Source organism: Scyliorhinus torazame, chromosome 6 (assembly GCF_047496885.1).
Source record: "Scyliorhinus torazame isolate Kashiwa2021f chromosome 6, sScyTor2.1, whole genome shotgun sequence".
Classification (NCBI taxonomy): domain Eukaryota; kingdom Metazoa; phylum Chordata; class Chondrichthyes; order Carcharhiniformes; family Scyliorhinidae; genus Scyliorhinus; species Scyliorhinus torazame.
In genome coordinates, this window is record NC_092712.1 from 243,420,086 (window position 1) to 243,436,319 (window position 16,234).

At 47.2% G+C, this 16,234-nt stretch overlaps 1 protein-coding gene across 2 annotated transcripts in view; it reads left to right on the forward strand.

The window, feature by feature from the left end:
- elovl2 (ELOVL fatty acid elongase 2) overlaps nucleotides 1-16,234 on the forward strand; it is a 252,698-nt gene that overhangs the window by 123,238 nt on the left and 113,226 nt on the right. For both annotated transcript variants that reach the window (XM_072509548.1, XM_072509549.1), the window contains one exon: nucleotides 14,898-14,961. In XM_072509548.1, coding sequence (XP_072365649.1) covers nucleotides 14,898-14,961 — 64 coding nt within the window. The remainder of the gene's footprint in view (nucleotides 1-14,897; nucleotides 14,962-16,234) is intronic.

The window sequence follows — 16,234 nt, forward strand, 5'->3', positions numbered from 1 at the left end:
AAAAGCTTCCTGGACACACTGCACAAACACCACCCCATCCAAACTATTTGATCTAAAGAGTTTCCACTCAATATTTGGGAAGTTAAAGTCGCCCATGACTACCACCCTATGACTTCTGCACCTTTCCAAAATCTGTTTCCCAATCTGTTCCTCCACATCTCTGCTACTATTGGGGGGCCTATAGAAAACTCCTAACAAGGTGACTGCTCCTTTCCTATTTCTGACTTCAACCCATACTACCTCAATAGGGTGATACTCCTCGAACTGCCTTTCTGCAGCTGTTATACTATCTCTAATTAATAATGCCACCCCCCACCTCTTTTACCACCCTCCCTAATCTTATTGAAACATCTATAACCAGGGACCTCCAACAACCATTTCTGCCCCTCTTCTATCCAAGTTTCCGTGATGGCCACCACATCGTAGTCCCAAGTACCGATCCATGCCTTAAGTTCACCCACCTTATTCCTGATGCTTCTTGCGTTGAAGTACATACAATTGTCTCGGATGAATTGTTAGCAACATAAATGTCAAAATGTTGTAATGCAAATACCAAACTCAAATGTCTCCTTTTCGATGGTCAAATATTTATTTTGATGAACAGTTAGTTTCCAAGAAAAATAAGCAACAGGCCTTTCGATTCTTTTGTCTTTCGTCTTCCTACAACAATACAGCATCACTCGCATCAATTGCCACCTTAAGTTGCTTGGAATAATTAGGTGTCATCAACACCGGTGTGGTGGTTAACACAGTTTTTAGATTATTGAATGCCGCCTGACATTCCGACGTCCACTGAAATTTCCTGTGCTTTTTCAAAGGTTCAGTATTGGAGTAACCACGCTGCTAAAGTTTTGCACGAATTTCCAGTAAACATCACCTATGCCCAGAAATCTCAGAACCCCTCTCCTTTTTGCTGGTATTGGAAACTGCCCAATAGCTTTTGTTTTCACATTCCGTGGGGTCACCTGACCATATCCAATTGTATGGCCTAAGAATGTGACTTGAGCTTTTGCAAATTAACTTTTAGCTAAATTTACCACCAATCCAGCCTCCTGTAGCCAATCAAATAATTCCTTTAAATGTTCAAAATGCTCCTTCCACGTGCGACTGAACTTCACCAAATTGTCAATGTACACTGCACAATTGTTTAGTCCAGAAATGACCTTGTTGGTTAATCTTTGGAATGTTGCTGGTGCATTCTTCATTCCAAATGGCATAACTTTAAACTGATACAAACCATTTGTCATCACAAAGGCCAAAACCTCCTGCACCCTGTCTGATAAAGGTATTTGCCAGCATCCTTTAAGTAAGTCAAGTTTGGTATAAGCCAAGTTTGGTAATAAAATTCACTTGTCTTACCTTTTTAACACAGTCTTCCAAGTGAGGAATAGGATATTAATTTGACTTTGTAACTGCATTGACTTTTCTATAGTCCACACACAATTATAGAATCATAGAATTTACAGTACAAAAGGAGGCCATTTGGCCCATCAAGTCTGCACCAGCTCTTGGAAAGAGCACCCTATCCAGGCCCACATCTCCACCCTATCCCCATAACCCAGTAACCCCACCCACCACTAAGGGCAAATTTGGACACTAAGGGCAATTTAGCATGGCCAATCCACCTAACCTGCACATCTTTAGACTGTGGGGGAAACCGGAGCATCCAGAGGAAACCCACGCACACACGGGGAGAACGTGCAGACTCCGCACAGACAGTGACCCAAGCTGGGAATCGAACCTGGGACCCTGGAGCTGTGAAGCAATTGTGCTAATCACTATGCTACCGTGCTGTTGGATTCCGTGGATGGAATTGTTGTGTTCCATCCAGTTTTGAGACCATCACAATAGGTGAACTCCAATCGCTGCAACTCACTTTGATATTCTTAAGCATGCTGTCAATCTCCATTTTGTACCTGTGCTAACTTTAATGGATTGAGCCTAAATTTAATGGGAATAACATTTTCTACATCTACATCATGCATAATTACTTTTGTACCTCCCAATTCATTCCCACATACAGTTCCATGTGACTGTAATAACTCTTTTAGGTCATTTTCAGTTTCCTCCGGAAGATAACTCAGTAATTTATCCTAATTTCTTATTACAGCCTCATTATTCCTCATTAATTTGAGGAATGTCAGATTCAGAATCATCTGGATATAACTCTTCTCCCTTAGTTACAACAACCACCTCCTTTCCTTCTCTATCAAAATACCTTTTGAGCATATTAACATGACACACTCTCTGCGTTTTCCATCTATCTGGTATTTTTGTCAAATAACTCTCCTCACTCAATTTCCTTCATTTTGAAAAGGCCCACTAAATCTTGCTTTTAATGATTGACCTACCGTTGGTAATAATATTAATGCTTTCTCCCACTAACAAAGTAACATTTTTGATTTCTTATCTGCCTCTCTTTTCATCGCATGTTGTTACAATTTTAAATGTTTCCTAGCCACTTCACCAGCACTAGTTAACCTCAGCCTGAAGTTTGACACACAAGCAAGCAACCAGCCTCCGAATGGTGACTCGACAATTTCTCTTTGATCAGTTTAAATGATCTTCTCACCCATGACCAAAACTCAATTTGTATGGACTGAATTTAGTTGATTTGTTAGATGCATGCCTAATTGCAAATAGTGCAAATGGCATTCCTTTATCCTAATCCTTTGGATAATCTTGACTGTAGGCCCTCAACATGGTCTTCAAAGTTTGATACCAACTTTCTAATGCCCCTTGTGATTTTGGATGAAACGCTGTTGAGTTAAATTGCTTTATTCCTAAACTATCCATAACTTCTGTGAATAACTTTGACATAAAATTGGATCCCTGATCTGATTGAATTTATTTTTTTAGTCCATATCTAGTAAAAACTCCTCTGCAACCCTCTTAGCTCTAATGTTTCTTAATGGAATGGTATCCAGAAATGTAGTAGACACATCCATTATGGTCAACAAATACTGGCGAGATTCTCCGACCCCCCGCCGGGTCGGAGAATCGCCAGGGGCTGACGTGAATCCCGCCCCCGCCGGTTGCCGAAATCTTCGGCACTGGAGATTCGGCGGGGGCGGGAATCGCGCCGCGCCGGTTGGCGGGCCCCCCCCCCCCGCGATTCTCCGGCCCGGATGGGCCGAAGTCCCGCTGCTAGAATGCCTGTCCCGCCGGCGTGGATTAAACCACCGCTCTTACCGTTGGGACAAGGCGGCGCAGGCGGGCTCCGGGGTCCTGGGGGCGGCACGGGGTGATCTGGCCCTGGGGGGTGCCCCCACGGTGGCCTGGCCCGCGATCGGGGCCCTCCGATCCGCGGGCGGGCATGCTCTTTTCCTTCCGCCTTCGCCACGGTCTCCACCATGGTGGAGGCAGAAGAGACTCCCTCCACAGCGCATGCGCATGGATGCCGTGAGCGGCTGCTAACGCTCCCGCGCATGCGCAACCCGGAAATGTCATTTTCGCGCCAGCTGGCGGGGCACCAAAGGCCTTTTCCGCCAGCTGGTGGGGCGGAAGTCAGTCCGGCGCGGGCCTAGCCCCTCAAGGTTAGGGCTGGGCCCCCCAAGATGCGGAGGATTCCGCACCTTTGGGGCGGCGCGATGCCGGACTGATTAGCGCCGATTTTGGCGCCGGTCGGCGGACATCGCGCCGATACTGGAGAATTTTGTCCCCATTCCCACTTTTCATTTTAGGGAGGATTTATCTGTTCTCCTTGAGTTACAGCAACTTACTCCTCTTCCTTCTTTCCTTCTCTATCAAAATGAGCAGATTAACATGCCACATGCTGTGAGTTTTGCTTTTATCTGCTGTTCTTATCAAATAATTCACTTCATTCAAATTAATGAGGCACAGTAAATCTTGCTTTTAATGGTTCACCTGCCATTGGTAACAGTACTGATACTTTCTCCCCACTAACAAAACTATGAATTTTTGATTTCTTATCCACCTCTTTTTTCATCACATGTTCTTTGTCCTTATCAACCATCTGATCAGACGTGATCAAACATTGCATACAAAATGATCAGGGGGTTAGATAGGGTAGACAGTGAGAGCCTTCTCCCGCGGATGGAAATGGCTGGCACGAGGGGACATAGCTTTAAACTGAGGGGTAATAGATATAGGACAGAGGTCAGAGGTAGGTTCTTTATGCAGAGAGTAGTGAGGCCGTGGAATGCCCTACCTGCAACAGTAGTGAATTCGCCAACATTGAGGGCATTTAAAAGTTTATTGGATAAACATATGGATGATAATGGCATAGTGTAGGTTAGATGGCTTTTGTTTCGGTGCAACATCGTGGGCCGAAGGGCCTGTACTGCGCTGCATCGTTCTATGTTCTGTGGTTTCTGACAACTGAACAACTCGGCCCCCTGTCTCAACCTGTGGCTTTCTGATCGTATCACCGCACAATCAGGAAACACGGCAGGATCTGCTTCATGCAACACCTCAGTTGTTTGACCTTCTGCTGCCTTTTCCACCACAATAGGCATCACTCCCACCTGTGATGCAGCTATATCATTACCCAGAATAAATTGCACCCCTTGTTTAAGGACCAGGACAGATTGTTGGTCCTTGGTGTCCACAAAGTTAGGTTATATGGGTTTATTGGGTTATGGGAATAGGGTGGGGGCGTGGGCCTAAGTAGGGTGCGCTTTCAGAGTGTTGGTGCAGACTCAATGAGCTGAATGGCCTCCTTCTGCACTGTAGTGATTCTATGATACCATTTCCTTCCTCTAGACCTTCTTTAACTACTGCTTTTTGCTCCAACAGTTTAAGTTAATATTCTCTTTTATTTTTCAACTCGCTCTCATTCATTTTCATTTTATGAATTTCAAATTCTCTCTCTTTTTACTTTGCTTCTGTTATTGCCAATCCCTCTTTTTCCTTATCCCATTCTTCATTTGCAAATCTTTCCATTTCTACATCAAGCTTCCTCATTTCCATTTCCTTTTGAAACACCCTTTCATAGATTTCATAGAATTTACAGTGCAGAAGGAGGCCATTCGGCCCATCGAGTCTGCACCGGCTCTTGGAAAGAGCACCCTACCCAAGGTCAACACCGCCACCCTATCCCCATAACCCAGTAACCCCACCCAACACTAAGGGTAATTTTGGACACTAAGGGCAATTTATCATGGCCAATCCACCTAACCCGCACATCTTTGGACTGTGGGAGGAAACCGGAGCACCCGGAGGAAACCCACGCACACACCGGGAGGATGTGCAGACTCCGCACAGACAGTGACCCAAGCCGGAATCGAACCTGGGACCCTGGAGCTGTGAAGCAATTGTGCTATCCACAAGGCTACCGTGCTTCCCCTATAAATCAGGGAAGTTATGATAACCTTGTACAGAACACTGGTTTGGCCTCACCGAGTGTATTGTGCCCAGTTTTGGATGAAGTGTTTTAGGAAAGATGTGAAGATACGAGTGAGAATACAGAAAATATTCATGAGAATGGTCCCAGGGATGAGGAACTTCAGTTACGTAGATAGATTGGAGAGTGAAGAGAGTGTGGAGACGTTTGAGCCGAGATATGATAGAGGGTTTCAAAACCATGAGGGGTCTGAACAGAGTAGGTAGGGAAAGGATTTGTGGAAGGATGATCTGGGTATAGAAATCAGAGAGGTGCATTGTGATTTACTTTAATGACTTAACATTGAGAGGGAGAAGGTATTAACAGTTTTTACAGGCCTAAAAATAGATCCGTGAGGCCAGATGAGATGCATTCCAGGTTGCTGTGGGAGGCAAGGCTCTGACAAAAAATTTCAAATCATCTCTGCCCACAGGAGAGGTGCCAGAGGACTGGGCAGCTAATGTGGTGTCATTATTCAAGAAGGGAAGTAGGGATGAACCAGGAAATTACAGTCAGTGATCCAACTTCAGTGGTAGGGAAACTACTGGAAAAAACTCAGAGACAGAATTAATCTCCACTTGGAGAGGCAAGGATTGATCAAAGATAGTCAACATGGTTTTGTCAAAGGGAGATGTCATACACATTTGATTGAATGTTTTGAGAGGGTGACTAGATGTGTAGTTGATGGTAATGTTGTTGATGTAGTCTACCTCCAGTTTAGTAAGGCTTTTGAGAAAGTCCCACATGGGGGAGAGAGAGAGAGAGAGAGAGAGAGGAAGAGCCCATGACCCTCATGACTGGGGAGGTGGGGATTGGTGCTCGGCCCGCATTATGCCAGAGACGTCATACTGATCGAGGACAACAGACTTTATTGGTGTACAGAATGTCCCCAACTGCCCCACTGTCCCCACTCACCCGACCCCTCCTAGACCCCCCATCCTTCCCCCTACCCCCAGTGCCTCATCAGTGATCATCAATGTGCTGTAACTCTGTGTCTAGGTGTATCCCCTGGATGCTCAACAGACGTGGAGGCAGACTGCTGCTTACCATGTCTAATGATGTTCGACGCCCCTGGCGCGTGTCCTCTGGAGGCTCTGGGGTCGGAGGGCCCCTGTGCACATGCTGGTGACACATGCCCTACCGTGCCTCACCGTACCGGGTGCGAGAATGAGGGCCTCCCTGACTACCTGGCTTGCCAGACCCACATGCTCTGTTGTCAAGGAGTGGAATTCGCTGTTGCCACTCGTAGGATGGCTCCGGGCCGGCACCCAGTGCCTCTCCCTCTCAATCGGTGCCCATAGGGCCCTGGGGACAGTTGGATCGAGCCACGGGTGCCCCTGCGTCATCTGGCTCTGCCAACCCTGACAGCTTCCCAATGTCTGCAGCATGGTGTCAACGCCCTCAGTGATGCACCACAGTGAATGGGACATGCTCTGGAATGCCCGCGCAAAGCCCACTTCTGACTGAGACATGTCCCATAGCGACTGGGATATGCACTGCAGCACCTCGGCTATGCCCACCTGAGACTGGCACATGCTCCGTGGCACCTTGATAATGTCCACTTGGGGCTGGGACATACTCCGCAGTGTCATGTTGACTGACCGAAGTGAATGATGAACTACAGAACATGCCGTTTAAAATAATTTATTATAGCGTGATGAGATAACTAGGATAAATTAAATAATTAACAACCAACACTGAACAACTATTGTGGAACTACTGCAAGTACGTCTATCTCCCAGCGCGACCTACTCCCAACTCCCCGATCACAGGGTCATGTGATCAGACATGGCAGGTGAGCTCCAAGCTATGGTTTGCTCCTATTGCTCCATGTGGCAGGCTGGGGGCAGTTCCAGTCCCCAGGGTCAGCATGTGTGCAGCAAGTGTCTCCAGTTACAGCTCCTGGAAGCTCGAGTTTCAGAGCTGGAGCAGCGGCTGGAGACACTGAGACACTGAGGCGCATCCGTGAGTCAGAGAGCATTGTGTAGAGCACGTATAGAGAGGTGTCGCATCACAGGATCAGACTCCACAGGCAGGTAGGGAATGGGTGACCACCAGACAAGGCAAGAAAGCGAGGCAGGTAGTGCTGGGATCCCCTGTGGCCATTCCCCTGTAAAACAGATATAACATTTTGGATACTGTTGAGGGGAATGGCGCCTCAGGGGAAAACAGCAACAGCCAAACTCAGGCACCACGGTTGGTTCTGCTGCAGAGGGGAGTGATAATAAGTGTGCCAGTGCAATAGTTATAGGGTACTCAATTATAAGGAGAATAGACAGGCGTTTCTGTGGCCGCAAACAAGACTCCAGGATAGTATGTTGCCTCCCTGGTGCTATGGTCAAGGATGTCACGGAGCGGGTACAGGATATTCTGGAGGGGGAGAGTGAACAGCCAGTGGTCGTGCTACACATCAGTACAAACGACATCGGTTAAAAAAAAAGGGATGAGGTCCTAAAAGCAGACTACAGGGAGATAGGAAGGAAGTTAAGAAATCGGACCTCAAAGGTGGTGATCTCAGGATTACTACTGGTGCCACGTGCTAGTCAGAGTAGAAATGACAGGATATATAGGATGAATACGTGGCTGAAGGGATGGTGCGAGGGGGAGGGTTTCAGATTCCTGGGGCATTGACGCCGGTTCTGGGGGAGGTGGGACCTGTAGAAACTGGACAGGTTTACACCTGGGCAGGACTGGGACTGATGTCCTGGGGGGGGACTGTTTGCTAGAGCGGTTGGGGAGGGTTTAAACTAATATGCCAGGGGGATGGGAACCTATGTAAGGAGTCAGAGAAAAAGGGAGCAAGGACAAAAAAAGGTAGAAAAAGATTAAGAAAACTGATAGGCAGAGAAACCAAGGGTAAAATTCAAACAGGGCAAAAGAGAAAAATATTGGGAGCAAGACAAACAATATGAAAAAGACAAACTTAAAGGCTCTGTGCCTTAATGGACGGAGCATTTGCAATAAAGTGGATGATCTAATCACGCCGCTGGATATAAATGGGTATGATATAATTGGGATTACGGAGACATGGCTGCAGGGTGAGCAGGGATGGGAACTGAATGTCCCAGGGTTCTCAGTATTTAGAAAGGACAGGCATAAAAGAAAAGGTGGTGGTGTGGCACTGCTGGTTAAAGAGGAAATTAACACAATAGCGAGAAAGGATATTAGATCTGACAATGTGGAGTCTGTATGGGTAGAGTTGAGAAATACCAAGGGGTAAAAAACATTTGTGGGTGTCATATATAGACCCCCATACTACAGTGGTGAGGTTGGGAATGGCATTAAACATGAAATTAGAGATGCATGTAATAAGGGAATATCGGTGATCATGGGTGATTTTAATCTGCACATAGATTGGGCAAATCAAATTAGCCTCAATACTGGAGAGGAGGAATTCCTGGAATGTATACAGGATGATTTTCTTGACCAATATGTGGAGGAACCAATTAAAGAGCAGGCCAACTTAGACGGGGTACTGTGTAATGAGAAGGGAATTATTGCCAATCTGGTTGTGCGGGACCCTTTGGCGATGAGTGACCATAACATGATAGAATCTTTTATCAAGATGGAGAGTGAAGTAGTTCATAGAATTAGAATTTCATAGAATTTACAGTGCAGGAGATCATTCGGCCCATCGAGTCTGCACCAGCTTTTTGAAAGAGCACCCTACCCAAGCCCACACCTCCACCCTATCCCCATAACCCAGTAATCCCACCCAACACTAAGGGCAATTTTGGACACTAAGGGCAATATAGCATGGCCAATCTACCTAATCTGCACATCTTTGGACAGTGGAAGGAAACCGGAGCACCCGGAGGAAACCCACGCACTCACAGGGAGAATGTGCAGACTCCGCACAGACAGTGACCCAAGCCGGGAATCGAACCTGGGACCCTGGAGCTGTGAAGCAATTGTGCTAACCACTATGCTACCATGCTGCCCAGTTGATTCGGAGACGAGGGTGCTGAATCTTAATAAAGGGAACTATGAAGATATGAGGCGTGAGTTGGCCTTGATAGATTGGGGAGAGTTACTTAAAGGGGAGACAGTGGATAGGCAATGGCAAACATTCAAGGAACGCATGGGGTAACTGCAGCAACTGTTCATTCCTGTCAGGCACAAAAAAGTAAAATGGGTAAGAGGGCCAATCCATGGCTTACAAAGGAAATTAGAAATAGTATCCGATCCAAGGAAGAAGCATACAGATTGGCCAAGAAAAATAATAGGCCAGAGGATTAGGAGCAGTTTAGAATTCAGCAAAGGAGGACCATGGGATTGATTAAGAAGGGGAAAATACAGTGCGAAAGGAAGCTTGCAGGGAACATAAAGACTGACACTAAGAGTTTCTATAGATATGTGAAGAGAAAGCGATTGGTAAAGACAAATGTAGGTCCCCTGCATACAGAAACAGGAGAATGTGTTATAAGGGACAAAGAAATGGCTGAGCAATTGAATACATACTTTGGTAATGTCTTCACAAAAGAGGACACCAATCTGATTCCAGAAATGTTGGAGAATGAAAGATTTAGTGAGAGGGAAGAATTGAGGGAGATCAATATTAGTAGAGAAATGGTGCTGGGAAATTTGATGGGATTGAAGGCGGATAAATCCCCACGGCCTGATAATCTGCATGCTAGATTGCTTAAGGAGGTGGCTCTGGAAATAGTGGATGCATTGGTGGTCATCTTCCGGGATTCTATAGACTCTGGAACAGTCCCTGCAGATTGGAGGGTAGCTAATGTAACTTCAATATTCAAAAAGGGAGGTAGAGAGAAAACAGGGAATTATAGACCAGTAAGCCTAACATCGGTAGTGGTTAAAATTCTTGAATCCATTATCAAGGACTTTACAGCGGAACATTTAGAAAGCGTGGCAGGATCAGTCAGAGTCAGCATGGATTTATGAAGGGAAAATCATGCTTGACAAATCTGTTGGAATTCTTTGAAGATGTAACTAGTACAGTTGATAAGGGGGAGCCAGTCGATGTGGTATATTTGGACTTTCAGAAAGCGTTTGACAAAGTCCCGCATAAGAGATTATTGTGCAAGATTAAAGCTCATGGGATTGGGGGAAGTGTATTGAGGTGGATAGAAAACTGGTTGGCAGAGAGGAAACAAAGAGTAGGAATTAATGGGTCCTTTTCAAATTGGCAGGCAGTAACTAGTGGGGTACCACAGGGATCGGTGCTGGGACCCCAGCTATTCACAATATATATTAATGTATTGAATGAAGGAACTAAATGTAACATCTCAAAGTTTGCAGATGATACCAAATTAGGTGAGAGGGTGAATTGTGACGAGGATGCAGGGATCCTACAGCATGATCTGGACAGATTGGGCGAGTGGACAAATCAATGACAGATGCAGCATAATTTGGATAAGTGTGAGGTTATTCTCTTTGGAAGCAAAAAGGGGAAGGCAGATTACTACCTGAATGGTTGTAAATTGGGAGAGGGGAGTGTGCAGCGGGACCTGGGTGACCTTGTGCACCATTCGCTGAAAGTATGCATGCAGGTGCAGCAGGCGGTAAAGAAGGCTAATGGAAGGGCCAAAGGGCCTCCTCCTGCTCGTATCTTCTATGTATCTATGTGATGGGTTTACAATGCCACCTAATGCTCGGAGGCCATGCATACCATTATGTACAAACTTGCCTTAAGCATATCATTATATAGAACATAGAACGATACAGCGCAGTACAGGCCCTTCGGCCCACGATGTTGCACCGAAACAAAAGCCATCTAACCTACACTATGCCATTATCATCCATATGTTTATCCAATAAACATTTAAATGCCCTCAATGTTGGCGAGTTCTCTACTGTAGCAGGTAGGGCATTCCACGGCCTCACTACTCTTTGCGTAAAGAACCTACCTCTGACCTCTGTCCTATATCTATTACCCCTCAGTTTAAAGCTATGTCCCCTCGTGCCAGCCATTTCCATCCGCGGGAGAAGGCTCTCACTGTCCACCCTATCTAACCCCCTGATCATTTTGTATGCCTCTATTAAGTCTCCTCTTAACCTTCTTCTCTCCAACGAAAACAACCTCAAGTCCATCAGCCTTTCCCTCATAAGATTTTCCCTCCATACCAGGCAACAACCAGGTAAATCTCCTCTGCACCCGCTCCAAAGCCTCCACGTCCTTCCTATAATGCGGTGACCAGAACTGTACGCAATACTCCAAATGCGGCCGTACCAGAGTTCTGTACAGCTGCAACATGACCTCCTGACTCCGGAACTCAATCCCTCTACCAATAAAGGCCAACACTCCATAGGCCTTCTTCACAACCCTATCAACCTGGGTGGCAGCTTTCAGGGATCTATGTACATGGACACCTAGATCCCTCTGCTCATCCACACTTCCAAGAACTTTACCATTAGCCAAATATTCCGCATTCCTGTTATTCCTTCCAAAGTGAATCACCTCACACTTCTCTACATTAAACTCCATTTGCCACCTCTCTGCCCAGCTCTGCAGCTTATCTATATCCCTCTGTAACCTGCTACATCCTTCCACACTATCGACAACACCACCGACTTTAGTATCGTCTGCAAATTTACTCACCCACCCTTCTGCGCCTTCCTCTAGGTCATTGATAAAAATGACAAACAGCAACGGCCCCAGAACAGATCCTTGTGGTACTCCACTTGTAACTGAACTCCATTCTGAACATTTCCCATCAACCACCACCCTCTGTCTTCTTTCAGCTAGCCAATTTCTGATCCACATCTCTAAATCACCCTCAATCCCCAGCCTCCGTATTTTCTGCAATAGCCTACCGTGGGGAACCTTATCAAACGCTTTACTGAAATCCATATACACCACATCAACTGCTCTACCCTCGTCTACCTGTTCAGTCACCTTCTCAAAGAACTCGATAAGGTTTGTGAGGCATGACCTACCCTTCACAAAGCCAGGCTGACTATCCCTGATCATATTATTCCTATCTAGATGATTATAAATCTTGTATCTTATAATCCCCTCCAAGACTTTACCCACTACAGACGTGAGGCTCACCGGTCTATAGTTGCCGGGGTTGTCGCTGCTCCCCTTTTTGAACATTTGCTATCCTCCAGTCCTCTGGCACTATTCCTGTAGCCAATGATGACATAAAAATCAAAGCCAAAGGTCCAGCAATCTCTTCCCTGGCCTCCCAGAGAATCCTAGGATAAATCCCATCAGGACCCGGGGACTTATCTATTTTCAGCCTGTCCAGAATTGCCAACACCTCTTCCCTACGTACCTCAATGCCATCTATTCTGTTAGCCTGCGGCTCAGCATTCTCCTCCACAACATTATCATTTTCCTGAGTGAATACTGACGAAAAATATTCATTTAGAATCTCGCCTATCTCTTCAGACTCCACACACAACTTCCCATCCCTGTCCTTGACTGGTCCTACTCTTTCCCTAGTCATTCGCTTATTCCTGACATACCTATAGAAAGCTTTTGGGTTTTCCTTGATCCTACCTGCCAAATACTTCTCATGTCCCCTCCTTGCTCGTAGACCATTCTGTCTGTAGAGGTCCCACCTTCCCCAGAAGTTGGTTATGGGCCAACTTCTCCTGCGGGGGAACAGAGGGATCATTGTTAGTCGCACACATGGTTACTCGTATGGAGGGGGGGGGTAATGGGCTGAACGAGGGGGGTGGGGTGTATGGGAGAGCGGATTATGGGGGGTGGGGGGGAGAGAGTATGTGGGAGAGAGGGAGGGCTCGGGGGTCTGGTGCAAACTCACCCGAGCGGCCCGGTGGAGGTCATTGACCGTCTTGTGGCACTGGGTGCCGGTCCTCCTGGTCACGCCCACCCGAGCTGATGGCCACTGCCACTTCCTCCGAGGCGCTGATGGCTATTCTCTGGCTGACCCTCCTGGACCCTCAGAGAAACGGGGCATCCTGTCTGGCCTCCACTATGTCTAGCAATCATTCCAGATCGGCATCATCAAAGCGTGGGGCTGGACGCCATGACAGCATGGCTGTGAGTGGAGTGGGGTTGGCTGTGCAGGAACGGTTTAAGTGCTGCTGTCACTTGTTAGCAGGGGGATGGCGAGCTGTGTTCCGGGTAAATCAGCCAGCGAACCATAATTTGGTAAAGAATTCCGTGGGGCCCCGTTAAGTTGGCCAATTAACGTTTTACAAAAGATACGGCCTCGCCTGGCAGAGCGTCGGGGATCTCATGGCATTCCCCGCTCGCAACCACACTTAGAAACCTTTCCATTAAATTGCGCCCTCTTTCTATAACTCAGCACCTATATTAATATGACAGTGGTATCTTCTGGGATCCCATTAACAAGATACCTTTATCTCGATTTCCACATTAACAGAATGTTTGTGCTAGTGGTGACCTGATAAATAAGATGTGTGTGCATGTGTCCTGGCATGTTTATTAAGATGCTGGGCGTGATCTAATGGAAAAGTTTCCAAGTGTCATTTGTGGCGGGTTTTGCTGCCAGTTTCCTGCCGGCTCTGTAGGCAAGTTCTCCACCGCTATCTAAACACACTTTTGGACCGCTGGGGTGAGATTCTCCACTCCCCGCCGGGTCGGAGAAACGCCGGGGCCTGGCGTGAATCCCGCCCCCGCCGGTTGCCGAAGTCTCCAGCACCGGAGATTCTGCGTGGGCGGGAATCGCGCCACGCCGGTTGGCTGGCCCCCCACGCGATTCTCTGGCCCGTATGGGCCGAAGTCCCGCCGCTAAAATGTCTGTCCCGCCGGCGTAGATTAAACCACCTACCTTACCGGCGGGACAAGGCGGCTCGGGCGGGCTCCGGGGTCCTGGGGGGGGGCGCGGGGCGATCTGGCCCCGGGGGGTGCCCCCACGGTGGCCTGGCCCGCGATAGGGGCCCACCGATCCGCGGGCGGGCCTGTGCCGTGGGGGCACTCTTTCCCTTCCGCCTTCGCCACGGTCTCCACCATGGCGGAGGCGGAAGAGACTGCCTCCACTGCGCATGCGCCACCCGGAGATGTCATTTCCGCGCCAGCTGGCGGGGCACCAAAGGCCTTTTCCGCCAGCTGGCGGGGCGGAAATTCGTCCGGCGCCGACCTCTCCCCTTAAGGTTGGGGCTCGGCCCCCAAAGATGCGGAGCATTCCGCACCTTTGGGGCGGAACGGTGCCTGTCTGATTTGCGCCGTTTTGGGCGCCAGTCGGCGGACATCGGGCCGTTTCCGGAGAATTTCGCCCCTGATCTTTAAATTAAAGTGAATTAACTAATTCAATTTACAAGTATCTCATTAAATTTGAAACATACATCTATGCTAGCCTCAATTAACAAGATACTCTCCATTGACAGGATACCTGCAACTCTTTATAAGTTGCACATATTCCTTAGTATTCATATGAATGGTTGTGTGTTTCAAGGATTCACAGAGAACATAGCTGGTTGGTTAATCCAACAGTGTGCTTTATAGCTACACAGCAATTGAATTTGACTATTAGTATTAAAATGTTTGAGTGAGTGGAATTATGCAGCTGAGGTGAACTAAGGTGAATAGCTGAGGTTTTATATCCAAGCATGAAATATTGTACATACAATAAAGTGTTTCAAATATTTCTTTCAGAACCAAATGGAAACCTTAGACAAACATGTGAATACTTTTGTGGACTACTTGTTCGGTCCGAGAGGTAAGTGTAATTAGACTGATACTTGTGTAGGGCAGAGACCTCCTGTCAGGTGTAGAAATGTGGGCTGTATACAATTCGGGGATGTGTCAATTGGAAGTCGAACACAAGTGTGAGTGATATATACTCAAGTGTATCTATGCACCATATGTACGATGGACATATGTAGAACAGAGATGCAGTGTTTCAAATTCAGCTATGCAAAAACCGAAGTTGTCGAAAAACTGCACATTTTTAGAATGTGCCATGCACCAATCTTAATTGAGCAAAAGAAAAAACACCTGGATACTTTGGCTAGGCACTGAATTGACACAGTATGGTGCCTAGTTGTTCTCTTCACTAATTGCTCCGAGTGACTCTTGACTCCAACCAACCTGCTAGACCTGAACCATCCAAACCAGCTGACCTGAAATCTGGCATGGTCTTAGTCCCGAGGTTACCAATTTTGAGACTCACCTGTATTTACAACATCTCCATAAATGCATTGATCCAGAATTTCCAATCTGGGTCAGAACCCTACTTTCCAACCTATGTCAGAGTGGCGTTCACTAGCACATTGCAGGGTGGTTCAGGAACCAAGGTAGAGGGTTCAGAGACTCTCCGATATGGCGCACTTACTGGAGACGATCCAGAGGATCTGGGTGGGCCTGTAGCTGCAGGGGGAAGGATCATCACACTTCTGAACTTCTAGGGTGTGAATCTTCGCACTGCAAGAGATTCCAGGATGTGGATCTTGGCATTGCAAGAGATTCCAGAATGTGGATCTTCGCACTGCAAGAGATTCCAGGATGTGGATCTTGGCACTGCAAGAGATTCCAGAATGTGGATCTTCTCACTGCAAGAGATTCCAGGATGGGAATCTTCGCACTGCAAGAGATTCCAGAATGTGGATCTTCAAAATTTCAAGAAATTCTAGGGTACGGATCTGAACACTGCTGGAGATTCCAGGATGTGGATCTTCACACTGCTGGAGATTCCAGGATATGGATCTTCACAGTGCTGGAGATTCCAGGATGTGGATCTGCACACTGCAGGAGATTCCAGGATGTGGCTCTTCCCATTGCAGGAGATTCCAGGATGTGGACCTTCCCACTGCAGGAGATTCCAGGATGTGGATCTGCACACTGCAGGAGATTCCAGGATGTGGATCTTCCCACTGCAAGAGATTCCAGGATGTGGAGCTTCCCACTGCAGGAGTTTCCAGGATGTGGAGCTTCACAGGGCAGGAGATTCCAGGATGTGGATCTTCAACCTGCTGGAGATTCCAGGATGTGGA